A 17,163-nucleotide genomic window follows, 5' to 3' on the forward strand; every position below is an offset into this window, starting at 1 on the left:
CCATCTGGTCCAACAACGGGCGCCAAAATGCAGTGTGAAAGCACCCTTAGCTATTTGACTGGTCTTTTATCAGCCTGTGGCCCCCAACTATAGCGGATCTCCAAAACAGAGTCCTAGTAAAGTTTTCTCTTTTAGGGATCTTCATCAGAATTTGACATCGTGGACCCTTGTGAGAAGACGAGGACTCCTGAATCCCATCAGTCGGTGAGTGTAGCACCAGAGGATTTTATTTTACTTTTCTGAAACGCGTTTGCTTCTATCTTCTGTAACTTTGAGCTAGTTAGGCAGTTCCCAACACCCAACGTTACCTTCTTGATGGATCTAATTTATTTATTTATTTTCTAAAATGAATTAACTTTGCAAAAACTCTTTAAAGGGAATCGATCAGCAGGTTTCTGCTACCTAATCTGAGAGCAGTATCCTGTAGGGACCCTGATTCTGGGAATGTATCACTTATTGGGCTGCTTGCGTTTAGTTTTGATAAAATCACTTTTCAGAAGGAGATTATCACTAGAGGACTAGTAAACCTGCTGCCAAGTAGTCCAACCACGCCCCCAGCACTGATTGGCAGCTTTCTGTGCACACTGTACATTGGCTGATAAATTTATCAGCCAATCAGTGGTGTGGCGGGGTTATACAGAGCTCAGGTAAAACTGCGATATTTATAAAAACTGCAGCAGACAGCCCAATATGTGATACAGTGCCGGAATCAGGGTTATATGTATAATCCACCAGGGCTTGACTCATGGTACTGGCATTTAGTTTTTCACTTAGACTATCCCAGGAACATTTCTTAGAGGGGCTTCTTTAATCAGTGGGCTCTACTCGTGAGGGCAATCGGTGTCCTACCTCCCGGTTATTACATAGATGACTCTATAAGTGACATGTAACGGTACGTTGCGCTGTTCCACCAAAAAATGTCACGTGTGGACAACTGGGTGTTACAAGTTACACTTTTGTAGAGACACGCGCCCATCACTGTCCAATCAGTGCCGGTTGTGCCAAATTGTGCAGGGACACGCCCCTTTGGACATGAAGAATGGTTATTTCCAGATTCTAGGAGGAATAAAAGAGGAACGACGCAATGTGGAATGATAGGAAACAACACTCCAGAACTCTGCAAGCTTATATCTGGTAACCAGCTTTTCCAATCTCTGCTCTGAATCCACTCCTGTGTCTCCATTCAATGTCAGCAAGCAGTTAATCCGGAATACTATCTCTGTTTTCAACTCTGCAAGCTTATATCTGGTAACCAGCTTTTCCAATCTCTGCTCTGAATCCACTCCTGTGTCTCCATTCAATGTCAGCAAGCAGTTAATCCTGAATGCTATCTCTGTGTTTTCAACTCTGCAAGCTTATATCTGGTAACCAGCTTTTCCAATCTCTGCTCTGAATCCACTCCTGTGTCTCCATTCAATGTCAGCAAGCAGTTAATCCTGAATGCTATCTCTGTGTTTTCAACTCTGCAAGCTTATATCTGGTATATAGTTTTTTTCAACTTACTCTGCTTGTCCCCTTATGTTGTGAGGTCAAGAAACTTTTCGAAGTGCTTTATGATCCATGTAGTGCTGGACATGTGTTTATTTGACCACAACCTTTTATTGGGTCCTGGTGTCTCAATTTAGTGTGATTGATTAACGAGGAGAGAGAGAGCCCAAAAAAAAAAAAAAAAAAACTTAGCCTTAACCTCCTATATAGTCAGACCTAGCTAGGGGGAGCATTTATGCACATGTAATCGAAGTACATGTATCAAAGTACTATTGGCAGTTATAACATGGCAGTTAGACAGGGCAGGAGACGGGTAAGACATTTATATACATCTACTCCCTGTACATTAGGAGTACAACAAATATATACCATATGCATTTGTGTAATTTTTATTCTGCCCGCTGCATTCACACACATCCACCGCCCTGGCATTAACTCTCTACACTCCATCCATATTGGCCCCTCGCTTCTTTCCTCACCTATGTATAGCACTCACGCTCTTTTCACGTTGTTAAATTGCACAGATCCAGTCAGTCCCACCATTCTACATCAGAGACGCTCTCACAAATCACTTAACCATCTGCTCACTCTTTCTATCCTCCTTCTCCTAGTCGCAGGAGACATTGCTCCCAACCCTGGTCCCCCATGTTATAGAAAGGCAAACCCCCCGACTGCTACACTCAGAAACCCCTCTAATCTTATTAATATTCCCTGCCTGCCATCTGTCTCTCTTAATTGTGCACTTTGGAATTCTCGCTCAGTGTGTAACAAACTCTCCTTCATCCATGACTTCTTCCTTTCTAATTCTCTTAACCTCCTGGCTCTTACTGAAACCTGGATCCAGCAGTCAGACACTACCGCTGCTGCTGCTCTTTCATACGGGGGGCTTCACTTCTCTCATACCCCAAGATCAGACAATAGAGCTGGTGGAGGCGTTGGTCTGCTCCTATCACCAAAATGTACCTTTCATGTTATCCCTCAAGTATCCTCACTTGTCTTCCCTTCTTTTGAGGTCCATGCCGTCAGACTCTACACCCCCTTCTCCATGCGAGTGGCGGTGGTGTATCGTCCTCCCGGCCCCTCCCATCAGTTCCTGGATCATTTTGCCACTTGGCTTCCACATTTTCTCTCCTGTGACATCCCTACCCTCATCATGGGCGATTTCAACATCCCCATTGCTCTTCCCCTATCCCCATCTGCTACTCACCTTTTATCTATAACCTCCTCGTTTGGCCTTTCGCAGCTTACTAATTCTCCAACGCATGAAGACGGAAATTCCCTCGACTTGGTCTTCTCTTGGCTTTGTGCAGTGGATGATTTTGCAAACTCCCCTCTCCCGCTCTCTGACCACAATCTTCTTTCATTCTCTATAAAGAACTGCCAGGCTGCTCAGGTCACCCCCACTGTCCAGACTTATAGTAACATACAGGCCATTAACACCCAGAAACTTATGAAGAACTTGCAGTCTTCATTGGCCCCTATCTCCTCCCTCTCATGTCCTGATTCTGCATTGAAGCATTACAATGAAACACTTCAAACTGCCCTGGATGAATTTGCACCCCCTATAAATAGAACACCACAACGCAGACGGCAACAACCCTGGCACACGGTGCAAACACGTTTCCTGCAGCGATGCTCCAGGTGCGCCGAACGTCTGTGGAGAAAATCCAATCTACACGAAGATTTCATCCATTTTAAGTTTATGCTTAGAACATACAACACTGCCCTTCACCTCTCCAAACAAACCTATTTCAACACCCTCATCACCTCACTGTCCAATAACCCGAAACGTCTCTTTGACACTTTTCATTCTCTACTCAACCCAAGAGTACAGGCCACCACCACGGAGCTCCGAGCTGACGATCTGGCCAATTACTTCAAATAAAAAATTGACCAGATTCGACAGGAAGTTATCTCCCAATCACCACATACCATGCACTGTCCTTCCTCCCCCACTGCATCTAGCTCACTCTCTGATTTTGAACCAGTCACAGAAGAAGAAGTAAGCAGGCTCCTTGCATCTTCTCGCCCAACAACTTGCACCAGTGACCCATTTCCGTCACATCTCCTCCAGTCCCTTTCCCCTGCTGTCACCCCTCACCTAACTAAAATATTTAACCTCTCTCTCTCTCTTCAGGTATTTTTCCCTCCTCATTTAAGCATGCCATCATACATCCACTACTTAAAAAACCATCCCTCGACCAAAACTGTGCCGCTAACTATAGACCTGTCTCTAATCTTCCCTTCATCTCTAAACTCCTGGAACGCCTGGTCCACTCCCGTCTTATCCGCTATCTCTCAGAAAACTCTGTTCTCGACCCTCTCCAATCCGGTTTCCGCTCTTTACACTCCACTGAAACTGCCCTCACTAAAGTCTCTAATGATCTGCTAACAGCTAATCAAATGGTCATTACTCCATGCTAATTCTCTTGGATCTCTCTGCAGCATTCGACACGGTGGATCATCAGCTCCTCCTCACTATGCTCCGTTCCATTGGCCTCAAGGATACCGTTCTCTCCTGGTTCTCCTCCTATCTCTCCGACCGCTCCTTTACTGTATCTTTTGCCGGATCCTCCTCCTCTCACCTTACCCTTACTGTTGGGGTCCCCCAAGGATCGGTTCTAGGTCCCCTCCTCTTCTCCTTGTACACTGCCCCTATTGGTCAAACAATCAGTAGATTTGGTTTCCAGTACCATCTCTATGCTGATGACACCCAATTATACGCTTCTTCTCCTGACATCACGCCAGCCTTTCTAGAAAACACCGGCGATTGTCTAATTGCTGTGTCTAACATCATGTCCTCACTATATCTGAAACTGAACCTGTCAAAGACTGAACTCCTGGTGTTTCCTCCATCTACTAATGTACCTATACCCGACATTGCCATTTCAGTGTGTGGTTCCACTATTACTCCCCAGCAACAGGCCCGCTGTCTTGGGGTCATACTCGATTCTGAGCTTTCCTTTGCCCCCCACATTCGATCACTGGCTCGCTCTTGTCATCTGCACCTCAAAAACATTTCTAGAATTCGACCTTTTCTTACTTTTGACTCTGCAAAAACTCTTACTGTTTCTCTTATTCATTCTCGTCTCGACTATTGTAACTCTCGTCTAATCGGTCTCCCTCTTACCAAACTCTCCCCTCTCCAATCTGTCTTGAATGCTGCAGCCAGGATCATATTCCTCACCAATCGTTACACCGATGCCTCTACCTTGTGCCAGTCATTACACTGGCTACCCATCCACTCCAGAAATCAGTATAAACTTATTACCCTCACCCACAAAGCCCTACATAGCTCAGCACCACCCTACATCTCCTCCCTTGTTTCAGTATACCACCCTACCCGCGCACTCCGTTCTGCTGATGACCTGAGGTTAGTATCCTCAATAGTCAGAACCTCCCACTCCCGTCTCCAAGACTTTACACGTGCCGCGCCAATTCTTTGGAATGCACTTCCCAGGTCAATACGATTAGTTGCCAATCCCCACAATTTTAAGCGTGTCCTGAAAACGCATTTATTCAGACTGGCCTATCGCCTCAACACATTAACCTAACCTATCCCTGTGTGGCACAGCCAAAAGTTTTACCATAGCCAGGTTCCCAGCATCATGTTCCCACATGCTTTATGCATCCATTAGCCCTCTGTGTTTGTACTGTTACACACTTAAGATTATGGCTGGTCCATACAATCAGAGCAACTGTTACCACCCACCTTTCGTGTCTACCTCTTTCCTCATAGACTGTAAGCTTGCGAGCAGGGCCCTCACTCCTCTTGGTATTTGTTATAATCTGTATGTGATTATTGTTATGCTGTAATGTCTATTGTCTGTACAAGTCCCCTCTGAAATGTAAAGTGCTGCGGAATATGTCGGCGCTATAAAAATAAAATTTATTATTATTATTATTATTATTATTATTATTATTAATTGTGTCATGGGGGAATACAAGAATTTACTAACACAGACATGTCGGGAGTGAGGACAGATCCTCTGTTAAGGCTTTGTCTGGGGTGCAGAGGAGGCTAGGCAGTACTCTTAACCCTTTAAAGACACACGACGTACGTTTCTTTTTGGGAAGCTGTGACGTGTGGGCGGGTTGTTCTGTCAGATGGGGGGCTACCGCCATTATGGCTGGACTTTTTAGGAGACCGGTAATTGTACATTAGAATGCAGTTTTACAGTATTGTATAAGCAATTAAGTGATCAGTGGTTCTAAGAAAAAAGAGCAAAGAGCGAGAAAACTCTAGATATGTTAATGTAAAAAAATTAAGTTAATCCGATTTTTACAAAAATTTGACTATCAAAATATGATTTAAAGAAAAAAAAAAAAGTTAACATGACCTGGAAAATATATATATATATATATATATATATATATATATATATATATATATATATATATATATATATATATATATATATTATAATCAAAATTGTAGAATCAGTCTTTGGAATGAAATGTGATCATAAAGTCTTCAGGACCCCAAAATGGAAGCAGTAAAGAAAACCCAGCTTTCCCAGCAAAAAAAAATAAATAAACCAGAACCCTCATAGAGCAGAGGAATAGGTTATTCTGGCTTTTTTTTTTTTTTTTTTTTTTTATTAATGCTTTTTTTCCGTCATATGTGGCCCATGATGCGGCCCTTGTGTGATCGCAGGAACATTCTGTTCTGGTGATTGTTTCCTTTTTACCGGCCGGCGTTGCATTGTGTAAGTCGTCGTCCAGGACATATTTCCTTATTGTGCAATCTTGTAGCTTTTTTTGTTCTTGCGTTTCCTTTGATCTGTGTCTGTGACTCATAACGATGGGTTTAGAAGCTGGAAGTTGTAGTCAGCGCGATCTGAAGCTTTCTGATATTAGTCTGCACTGTGATAGAGCTGGGAAAGCAGGGCTGTGAGTGAATAAAGGGAATCTGTCCTCAGCTTTTAGCTATTTGAGAGCAGCATAATGTAGAGCCAGAGACCCTGATTACAGTAATCTGTCACTTTACTGGGCTGCTTTCTGTAGCTTTGGTAAAAACCATGTTTTATCTGCCGCAGATGTAGCAGTTCTCTGAATGCTGAGCTCTGTATAACTCCGCCCACACCACTGATTGGCAGATTTCTGTGTGCCCTGTGCGTAGGTCGAAAGCTGCCAATCAGTGATGGGGACGGGGTTGGACTAGTCCTATAGGGATAATCTCCTTCTGATAACACAATTTTAAGAAAAATACTGCAAGCAGCCCAGTAAGTGACACATCACTGGCATCAGGGTCTCTCTATATTACTCAGATTTGGTGACAAAAGCCTTCTTTTATTTATTAATTTGTTCATTATGTGGTAAAGGACTTAACAGCATGATTGTTCAAGTCCATACCAAATTTGTTTTCTCCCAGAAAGTTATTGTAGTTACGCATTTTTTGTTATACACATTTGTTTCCTTTTGTGTGTACTGGTACAAAATAAAATACAAAGGGGGGGGGGGGGGGGGAGACAAATTGGGCATAATTTCACAAACAACCCCCAACATGGTTCAGACAAACTTGTTGACACTTTTTGAAGATTGTGGGTAAACAACTTTATTTCACGCATGTGATGCTCGTTCACACTCACCTGTGGCAAGTAACAGGTGTGGGCAACATGAAAATCACACCTTAGATGGGATAAAAAGGGAAGAATCTGACTCAATCTTTACATTGTGTGTCTGTGTGTGCCACACTAAGCATGGAGAACAGAAAGAGAAGAAGAGAACTGTCTGAGGACTTGAGAACCAAAAATGAAAAAATACATATAAATTGGGGTGTTTCGTTGTCGTTTATGTCTATGGAGCTCTGTAAGAACTTGTTTTTTTCCTTGTTGAATTGATGCTTTTATCTAGAATATTGTGGGTTTTGTGTCGCATTTTTAAAGCTTTTCAAGTTATATTTGCTGGAGAGTTGGCGACTGAAAAAAACAAAACAGCAATTCTGTGGTTTCTATTCTTTGCTGTTTCTGACTTTTTTACCATACGGGATTATACATTTTTGGTACATTTTTTTTTTTTTTTTTTTTTAAAGCGCCGACTTTTACATATGGGGCAATGAATAGTGTAACCTGAGACAGTTTAAAAATGCTCCAGATTTTAGGGGCAGCAAAACACGGATGATGACACGTCACACACAGCTCTCGATGAGAACCTGTCGTTTTCCCCTTGAAGTCCCAAAATTCTAGAATTGTTTTAATTTAATGTTTTATTGTTAAATGAGACATGAAATGAATGAAGCTGTGGGGTCTCTTAAAGGGATCTATCCAAAAATGTCCCTTTATTTGTCTAAACTAATAAAGCATGCCGCATGTACATGCACATTTCTTGAGATAACAGCTGTCCATGTATTTTTCATATGGTTTAGTGTCACCGCACCTTCTCTATTGGGGGAACTGTGTTTTTCCACTATTTCACAATGAAAATGTGTGACTTCTTTTTGTCCAGTGAAATATTCCTTGTTCTGTATTTTTTACCCATTTTCTCATGGTTTATTGCTCACACACACATACACACACACACACACACACACACACACACACGGCTCTGACAAAAATTGAGACCACTGCAACATTTTCAGTTTGTCTGACTTTTCTCTTTATAGGTTTTTTTTTTGAGTACAATGTAAATTATTGTTTTATTCTATAAACTACTGACATGTCACCAAAATTTAAAGCTAAAAAATTTTTGATTTATTTGCAGCAAATGAGAAATCGACAAATTAATAAAAGAGTGCTTTAAGACCTCAAATAATGCAAAGAAAACAAGTTCATAATCATTTAGAAACAACAATACTAATGTTTTAACTCAGGAAGAGTTCAGAAATCAATATTTTGTGGAGTAACCATGATTGTTAATCACAGCTTTCATGCGTCTTGGCTGCTTTCCACCAGTCTCACTCTGCTTTTGGGTGACCTTATGCCACTCCTGGTACAAAAATTTAAGCAGTTCTTCTTTGTTTTATGGCTTGTGACTATCCATCTTCCCCTTGATTACAGTCCAGAGGTTTTCAATGGGGTTCAGGTCTGGAGATTGGGCTGGCCATGACAGGGATTTGATGTGGTGGTCCTTCATCCACACATTGATTGACCTAGCTGTGTGGCATGGCGCATTGTCCTGCTGGAAAAACCAGTCCTCAGAGTTGGGGAACATTGCCTGAGCAGAAGGAACCAACTGTTTTTCCAGGAGAACCTTGTATGCGGCTTGATTCATACGTCCTTCACAAAGATTAACCTGCCCAGTTCCAGCCTTGCTGAAGCATCCCCAGATCATAACCGATCCTCCACAAAAATGTCACAGTGGTTCTAAGACACTGTGACTTATATGCCTCTCCTGGTCTAACCATTAGATGACCTGGTGTTGGGCAAAGCTGAAAATTAGACTCATCAGAGAAGATTACCTTATTCCAGTCATCTGTGGTCCAATCCTTATGGTCTTTGGCAAGCTTCAGCCTGCCTCTCCTATGCTTCTCATTGATGAAAAGCTTTTTTTCTAGCTTTACAGGACTTGAGCCCTGCCTCTAGGAGCCTGTTACGAACTGTTCTTGCCATGCACTTCACCCCAGCTGCCATTTGCCATTCCTTTTGTAGGTCACTTGATGTCATCCTGCAGTTGCTGAGTGACATTCGAATAAGATGACAGTCATCCCGGTCAGTCGAGAGTCGTTTCCGCCCTCTGCCGGTCTGTAGCTTTGTTGTCCCCAGTGTCTGCTGCTTGACCTTGTTGTAATGGATTGCCATCTTAGAAATTTTAAGGATGGAGGCAACATGACGCTCACTGTATCCCTCTGCCAGTAAAGCCAGAATTGAGCCCTTCTTTTCCTCACTCAAGATCTTTATTTTCAACTCCTTTGTCATGATTAAAAGTTATTTTTTCATTCCTATTACTTTTGGGATATTACTAGCACTTGTTTTGCCATCCAGCTTGTCCTATTACAAGATGATTGTGAACACCACAGCAGGGTTTTTTTATACTTTCTGTCGTTAAATAAGATTTGGTTCAGGTGATCACCTAATCAGAAGCACATTAAGTAGAATGAGGTGTACTCTGGTTGGAATTCAACTGACACTGGAATGGAATGGCTGTCAGACATGGAGAGAAGCTGATTTTTATAAAACTGTGCAGTGGTCTCTTAAGTTTTGCTATATATATATATATATATATATATATATATATATATATATATATATATATATATAATTTTTTATATATTTTCTTAAACCGGAGCAAGTATGAAAAAAATTAATCCTGTTTTATTTTTATAACATTGACTTTACTACTAAGTAACTTGTTACCTGCATTCACCAGGTTATAACAGCCGTGTGGATACCCATCAAATGTAGTTTGTTTTTGTTTTGACCAAGGGGTTAAATACCGCATTTATCGGAGTATAAGACGCACTTTTTTTTTTTTTTTGTCCTCCCAAATTTGGGACGAAAATGGGGGGGGGTGTCAGGGTCACAGGAGGCAGTTGCTGCTTCAGGAGACCTGCGGCGGCAGAAGTGGGGCGATGCTGCGCTGTCTGGGCGCTCATTGGATGTTGGCGCTGGTGAGCGGAGTTCACTTTCTCATTCGGTTCCCTGCAGTGGACTTTGTTTAACCTCTGACGGCCATTTCCCCAATGGACCACAATAGCTTGATTCTGGTACTGCAGCTCATCTCCAGTAAAATGGTTGGTATAGACTGCAATACCAGCAGCAACCTTCAGACAGGTGTGGTGCTGTTTTCTAGAAGGACGCAAGGGTTTTTTTTAGGTTTGTTTGTATTTTTAATTGTGTCCAATCCCTGTTACCTACTCCTGTTCTTCTTTTTTTGTAGAGCCTTGGTTTCTGTACACAGCATGACAATGACAATCTCCATCATCACCTACAACGTATGGAGAACTCGCTCAGTATGTTCGCTGAGGAATCTGACCAGAACAAGCTTATCAATCACATGAGCCGCCTGGCCCTGGAGTTTAATCGGCTGGCAAGTAAAGTGCACAAGAACGAGCAGCGGACATCGGTGTTACAGGTACAGGAGAGTTGTTATTTCTGTGTCCAGTTTCATCTACCAAGCTCAACGATGTGTAAGAAGGAATGGGGCGATTATGGCAATAAGTCAGCTTTTATCTGACAAATCCGGCTCAGTGTAATATCGCCAGCGTTAAGAAAAGATATCTTAAAGTGTTTAGCCAGCACTATAGGTGCAGGAACTTCCTTCCAATCATCTATTGCTTTTGCCGTTGTCCAATAGCTTCTATGCCCTGAACCGAAAGCCCTATTCTTTCTTATGCCTGCATGGAGATTGACAGACAGGAGAGCAAATGCCCAGCAAAAACATACAAACTCCTTGCAGATGTTATTGGTGGGATTTGAACCCATTACCCCAGTGCTACAAGGTTGCCGTGCTACCTACCGAGCTACCGTGCTGCCCGTATTATTATAACTTGTGTGCTGCATTTTTCACTAGTTTTGCCCCTGCAGGCTCCGTCTCTAGTGTTCTTTTGTCCCTGAGCTAGTGAGTGAAAACTATCTGCAGTGATGTCTCCAATACATGGGACACACTGACATGAGGGCTTCCTCTTATTGTTTTAATCTGTAGCACATGAGACCGAAGCAGTAACAGTAACATGGAAGACTTTATGCAGCAGATCTGAGCAGGGTAACTGTGAGTCCAGCACTGGATTAGTAGTGTAACTGCAAATCCAGCTCTGGATTAGTAGTGTAACTGCGAATCCAGCTCGGGATTATTAGTGTAACTACAAATCCAGCTCTGGATTAGTAATGTAACTGTGAATCCAGCTCTGGATTAGTAATGTAACTGAATCCAGCTCTGGATTATTAGTGTAACTGTGAATCCAGCTCTGGATTTTTAGTGTAACTGCGAATCCAGCTCCATATTAGTAGTGTAACTGCGAATCCAGCTCCGGATTAGTAGTGTAGCTGCGAATCCAGCTCTGGATTAGTAGTGTAACTGCGAATCCAGCTCTGGATTAGTAGTGTAAGTGCGAATCCAGCTCTGGATTATTAGTGTAACTACGAATCCAGCTCTGGATAAGTAATGTAACTGTGAATCCAGCTCTGGATTAGTAATGTAACTGAATCCAGCTCTGGATTATTAGTGTAACTGTGAATCCAGCTATGGATTATTAGTGTAACTGTGAATCCAGCTCTGAATTAGTAGTGTAACTGTGAATCCAGCTCTGGATTAGTAGTGTAACTGCGAATCCAGCTCTGGATTAGTAGTGTAACTGCGAATCCAGCTCTGGATTAGTAGTGTAACTGCGAATCCAGCTCTGGATTAGTAGTGTAAGTGCGAATCCAGCTCTGGATTATTAGTGTAACTACGAATCCAGCTCTGGATAAGTAATGTAACTGTGAATCCAGCTCTGGATTAGTAATGTAACTGAATCCAGCTCTGGATTATTAGTGTAACTGTGAATCCAGCTCTGGATTTTTAGTGTAACTGCAAATCCAGCTCTGGATTTTTAGTGTAACTGCGAATCCAGCTCTGGATTTTTAGTGTAACTGCGAATCCAGCTCTGGATTTTTAGTGTAACTGCGAATCCAGCTCTGGATTTTTAGTGTAACTGCGAATCCAGCTCTGGATTAGTAGTGTAACTGCGAATCCAGCTCTGGATTAGTAGTGTAACTGCGAATCCAGCTCTGGATTAGTAGTGTAACTGCGAATCCAGCTCTGGATTAGTAGTGTAACTGCGAATCCAGCTCTGGATTAGTAGTGTAACTGCGAATCCAGCTCTGGATTGGTAGTGTAACTGCGAATCCAGCTCTGGATTGGTAGTGTAACTGCGAATCCAGCTCTGGATTGGTAGTGTAACTGCGAATCCAGCTCTGGATTGGTAGTGTAACTGCGAATCCAGCTCTGGATTGGTAGTGTAACTGCGAATCCAGCTCTGGATTGGTAGTGTAACTGCGAATCCAGCTCTGGATTGGTAGTGTAACTGCGAATCCAGCTCTGGATTGGTAGTGTAACTGCGAATCCAGCTCTGGATTGGTAGTGTAACTGCGAATCCAGCTCTGGATTGGTAGTGTAACTGCGAATCCAGCTCTGGATTGATCTAAAGCAGTTGCTTGAATCTGCAACTCCATTTTCCGATTTCTCTTGTGCTGCGCGCACCTGAATCATGACACCTCACTTAGCTGGCAGTTTATCTTGCTTTGACAAAGACAGATTTGAGTTGTTTTTCAGAGCGGATGGTCATTTTAGAAGTGGCTCATCAGTGGAGAAAGAAGATGAGAGATAATACTAAGATTCTTATATTCGCTTGTACTACTGATTTATGCAAAGTTTGATGAAACTACCTTTTAATGACTGATGGGTGAACCTTAGTTTAGGCAAAACTCACTGTCTTATTTTATGGCCCATGTAACCGTGTGCAGTGCCTACAGCTTTAAAGGGAAAGTGGGGTCCGATAACCTTTTCTATGTCGTATCGTGCAGACTTTGTGCGAGCAGCTAAGGAAGGAGAATGAGGACCTGCGCTCTAAACTGGAGGACCACTGGAATCCGAGACACCAGACAGAACAAGACCTGAGGTGAGAAGACATCGCATGTAAGAGACTGGGGTTTATAGGGGAACACTTTACAGATTTTATTTATTTTTTTTTAATTCTGGGCAACTCCTTTAAGATTACTTGAATTTTTTTTTCTAAAATACGCAGCACTAAAAACTCCTCATGGGAACATAGCCTTAGTGATGAAATGTTTTAGTAATGGCGCCTTTGTGCACTACATTATAACGACCAGTAGAGGGAGACATGACAACATGGAATGCACAGGGGAACTTTTCTAGTGCTTTTTTTTTTTTTTTACGAGCCATTTCCTTATATTTGTTGATTGGGGGTTATTAATGTCCAGCGTCGGACTGGCCCACCGGAGAACCGGAGGATTCTCCGGTGGGCCCTGGCATCTGGTGGGCCCTGGCACCTGCTGGCATACAGGGCCAGCAGTTGCCTAGGGCCCCCGCTGCTCCAGGGGCCCCCAGCCAGTGGTGTGTCGCACACCATGCAGCTGCTATGGGGGCCCCTGCCAGCGGAGCAGCAGCGGGTGTCAGGAGGCAGGAGCCCCTGTCCCCGCTGCTAAAGAGAAATGAATATTCACTGCGAAGCAGTGAATATCATTTCAGGTCTCCACCCCCAGAGGCCCCGCCCCCAGCCCAGTAAGCCGCTCTGCATCAGGGCCGGCGCCGCCCTCAGTCCTCTCTGCTCCTGGCTCACAGCCAGTGCGCGATGACGTCACTACATCACGCACCCGCTGTGTGTCTGGCAGAGGGGGCAGCTCCTGACACTGAAGCCGGGATCAGCGTGGGAGCGAGGAGGAGAGGTGAGTATTGTGGTTTGTTTTTTGTTTTTTTTATCTCTCTCACTCTCTCTATCTGTCTCTATCTATCTATCTATCTATCTATCTATCTCTATGTATATATCTCTCTTATATCTATCTATCTTTCTATCTCTATCTATTATCTATATCTATCTATCTCTATATCTATCTCTATCTATTATCTATATCTATCTATTTCTATCTCTATCTATCTATCGCTCTATATATCTATCTTTCTATCTCTACATCTATCTATCGATCTTTCTATTATGTCTATCTATCTATCTCTATATCTATCTTACTCTATCTATCTCTATATCTATTATCTCTATATTTATTATCTATCTAGCTACCATCTATATCTATCTATCTTTATCTATATATCTCTATCTAATATCTATATCTATCTATCTCTATACCTATCTATCTATTTATCTATCCGTTATCTATCTCTATATCTTTTCTCTGTATCGCTCTATCTCTATATCTCTCTATAGCTATCTATCTATATATCTATCTATCTCTATATCTATCTCTCTGTATATCTATCTATCGCTCTATCTCTATATCTTTCTATCTCTATATCTATATATCTATCTATCTTTCTCTATCTATTTATCTCTATATCTTTTCTCTGTATCTATCTCTCTCTATATCTATATCTATCTATCTCTATATATATCTATTTCTCTCTATATCTCTCTCTATATCTATCTATCTATTTATCTCTATATCTATCTCTCTGTATATCTATCTTTCTTTCTCTATCTATTTATCTCTATCTATTATCTATATCTATATATCTATCTATCGCTATATCTATCTTTCTATCTCTACATCTATCTTTCTATCTCTACATCTATCTCTATATCTATCTATATCTATCTATCTAGCTATCTCTATTATCTATATCTACCTATCTCTATATCTTTCTATCTTACTCTATCTCTATATCTATCTGTTATCTCTATATTTATTATCTATCTTTATCTATCTCTATCTATTATCTATATCTATATCTATCTCTCTATCTATCTTTATATCTATATCTATCTATCTCTATATCTATCTATTATCTCTATATCTATCTACCTATCTATCTACCTATCTATCTATCTCTATATCTATCTCTATAGCTATCTATATATTATCTCTATATCTATCTCTATATCTCTCTCTCTATAGCTATCTATATATTATCTCTATATCTATCTATATATTATCTCTATATCTATCTCTATATCTGTCTATCTATCTCTATATCTATCTATCTCTATATCTATCTATCTCTATATCTATCTTTCTATCTAACACTATATCTCTGTATCTATCTCTATATCTCATTATCTATCTCTATCTCTCTCTCTTTATCTATCTATCTATTGATCTATCCATCTATCTCTATATCTATCTATTATCTATATCTATCTATCTATCCATCTATCTATCTAGCTATCTCTATCTATCTCTATATCTCTCTCTATATCTGTCTATCTTTCTAACTCTATATCTATCTATCTCTGTACATATCTCTATATCTAGCTATTATCTCTATATCTATCTCTATATCTATTATCTCTATATATCTCTATATCTATTTTTATTTATAGCCATCTATCTATATATATTTATCTCTATATCTATCTATATATGTCTATATTAATAATAATAATAATAATAATAATAATATTATTATATCTGTATATCTTTATCTATTATCTATCTCTATCTATTATGTATCTATCTATATATCTATCTCTATATCTATCTATCTATCCATTATCTATTTTCTATCTATCTCTATATCTATCTACCTATCGATCTATCTATATTTCTTTCTATATCTATCTTTATATCTATATCTATCTATCTCTATCTATCTCTATGAATCTTTCTATCTATATCTATCCATTATCTACTTTCTATCCATTATCTACTATCTATCTCTATATCTATCTATTTCTACTTCTATCTTTCTATCTATATCTATCTAACTCTATATCTATATATCTATATAGCATTATACCCTATGAGGAGGCAGCATTATACCCTATGAGGAGGGCAGCATTATACCCTATGAGGAGGGCAGCATTATTCCCTATGAGGAGGGCAGTATTATACCCTATGAGGAGGGCAGCATTATTCCCTATGAGGAGGGCAGTATTATACCATATGAGGGGGGCAGTATTATACCCTATGAGGGGGGCAGTATTATACCCTATGAGGAGGGCAGCATTATACCCTATGAGGGGGGCAGTATTATACCCTATGAGGGGGGCAGTATTATACCCTATGAGGGGGGCAGTATTATACCCTATGAGGGGGGCAGTATTATACCCTATGAGGGGGGCAGTATTATACCCTATGAGGGGGGCAGTATTATACCCTATGAGGGGGGCAGTATTATACCCTATGAGGGGGGCAGTATTATACCCTATGAGGGGGGCAGTATTATACCCTATGAGGGGGGCAGTATTATACCCTATGAGGGGGGCAGCATTATACCCTATGAGGGGGGCAGCATTATACCCTATGAGGGGGGCAGCATTATACCCTATGAGGGGGTGCAGTATTATACCCTATGAGGGGGTGCAGTATTATACCCTATGAGGGGGTGCAGTATTATACCCTATGAGGGGGGGCAGTATTATACCCTATGAGGGGGGGCAGTATTATACCCTATGAGGGGGGCAGTATTATACCCTATGAGGGGGGCAGTATTATACCCTATGAGGGGGGCAGTATTATACCCTATGAGGGGGGCAGTATTATATTCTATGAGATGGCTGCATTATATTCTATGAGATGGCTGCATTATACTATATGAGGGGGCTGCTTTATATTCTATGAGGGAGGCTACCCCAACTCCTGCTACATAATTAAGACATGTACAACCTTATATTATACCCGGATATTAGCGTGTTTTACCGCATAATTGGTGGTCTGGTATTTAACTCTATGCAGCTACATAGTGGGCCCCAAGAATGATTTTCTCTGGTGGGCCCAAGGTGTTCCAGTCCGACGCTGTTAATGTCTGTATATAAAAGGCTTAATTTTTATTTTTTCATTTTTTTTTTGGGCTGAAGGTATGAAAACCAAGAGTTGAAGAAGTTGTTTTTGCATAGAGGGAAAGTGTCGGCTTCAACAAATGGCGGTACTCCAGCTACGGGGGAGACCACTCATGTTGAGAATGCGACACATGAACAGGTGAATAAACGTCTACCCGCCCATTTGTGTTCTGCTCTACTGGATCTGTACGAGAAACCTTCGCTCACTGTATCACCTGTCGTTTTATTTCCGTGGTAAAAAAAAAAAACTCGGAAATTTGTAAAAAAAAAAAAAAAAAAAAATTTTC

The 17,163-nt window shown here is 41.2% G+C and overlaps 1 protein-coding gene across 2 annotated transcripts in view; it reads left to right on the forward strand.

Annotated features, from left to right (window-relative positions):
- LOC141083611 (TNFAIP3-interacting protein 1-like) overlaps window positions 1-17,163 on the forward strand; it is a 58,662-nt gene that overhangs the window by 20,686 nt on the left and 20,813 nt on the right. For both annotated transcript variants that reach the window (XM_073567955.1, XM_073567957.1), the window contains exons 5-8: window positions 136-204; window positions 10,306-10,500; window positions 12,930-13,024; window positions 16,895-17,015. In XM_073567955.1, coding sequence (XP_073424056.1) covers window positions 136-204; window positions 10,306-10,500; window positions 12,930-13,024; window positions 16,895-17,015 — 480 coding nt within the window. The remainder of the gene's footprint in view (window positions 1-135; window positions 205-10,305; window positions 10,501-12,929; window positions 13,025-16,894; window positions 17,016-17,163) is intronic.

The sequence above is a fragment of the Dendrobates tinctorius genome, unplaced genomic scaffold (assembly GCF_039654945.1).
Source record: "Dendrobates tinctorius isolate UK_male_01 unplaced genomic scaffold, ASM3965494v1 ptg000020l, whole genome shotgun sequence".
In the NCBI taxonomy this organism is placed as follows: Eukaryota; Metazoa; Chordata; class Amphibia; order Anura; family Dendrobatidae; genus Dendrobates; species Dendrobates tinctorius.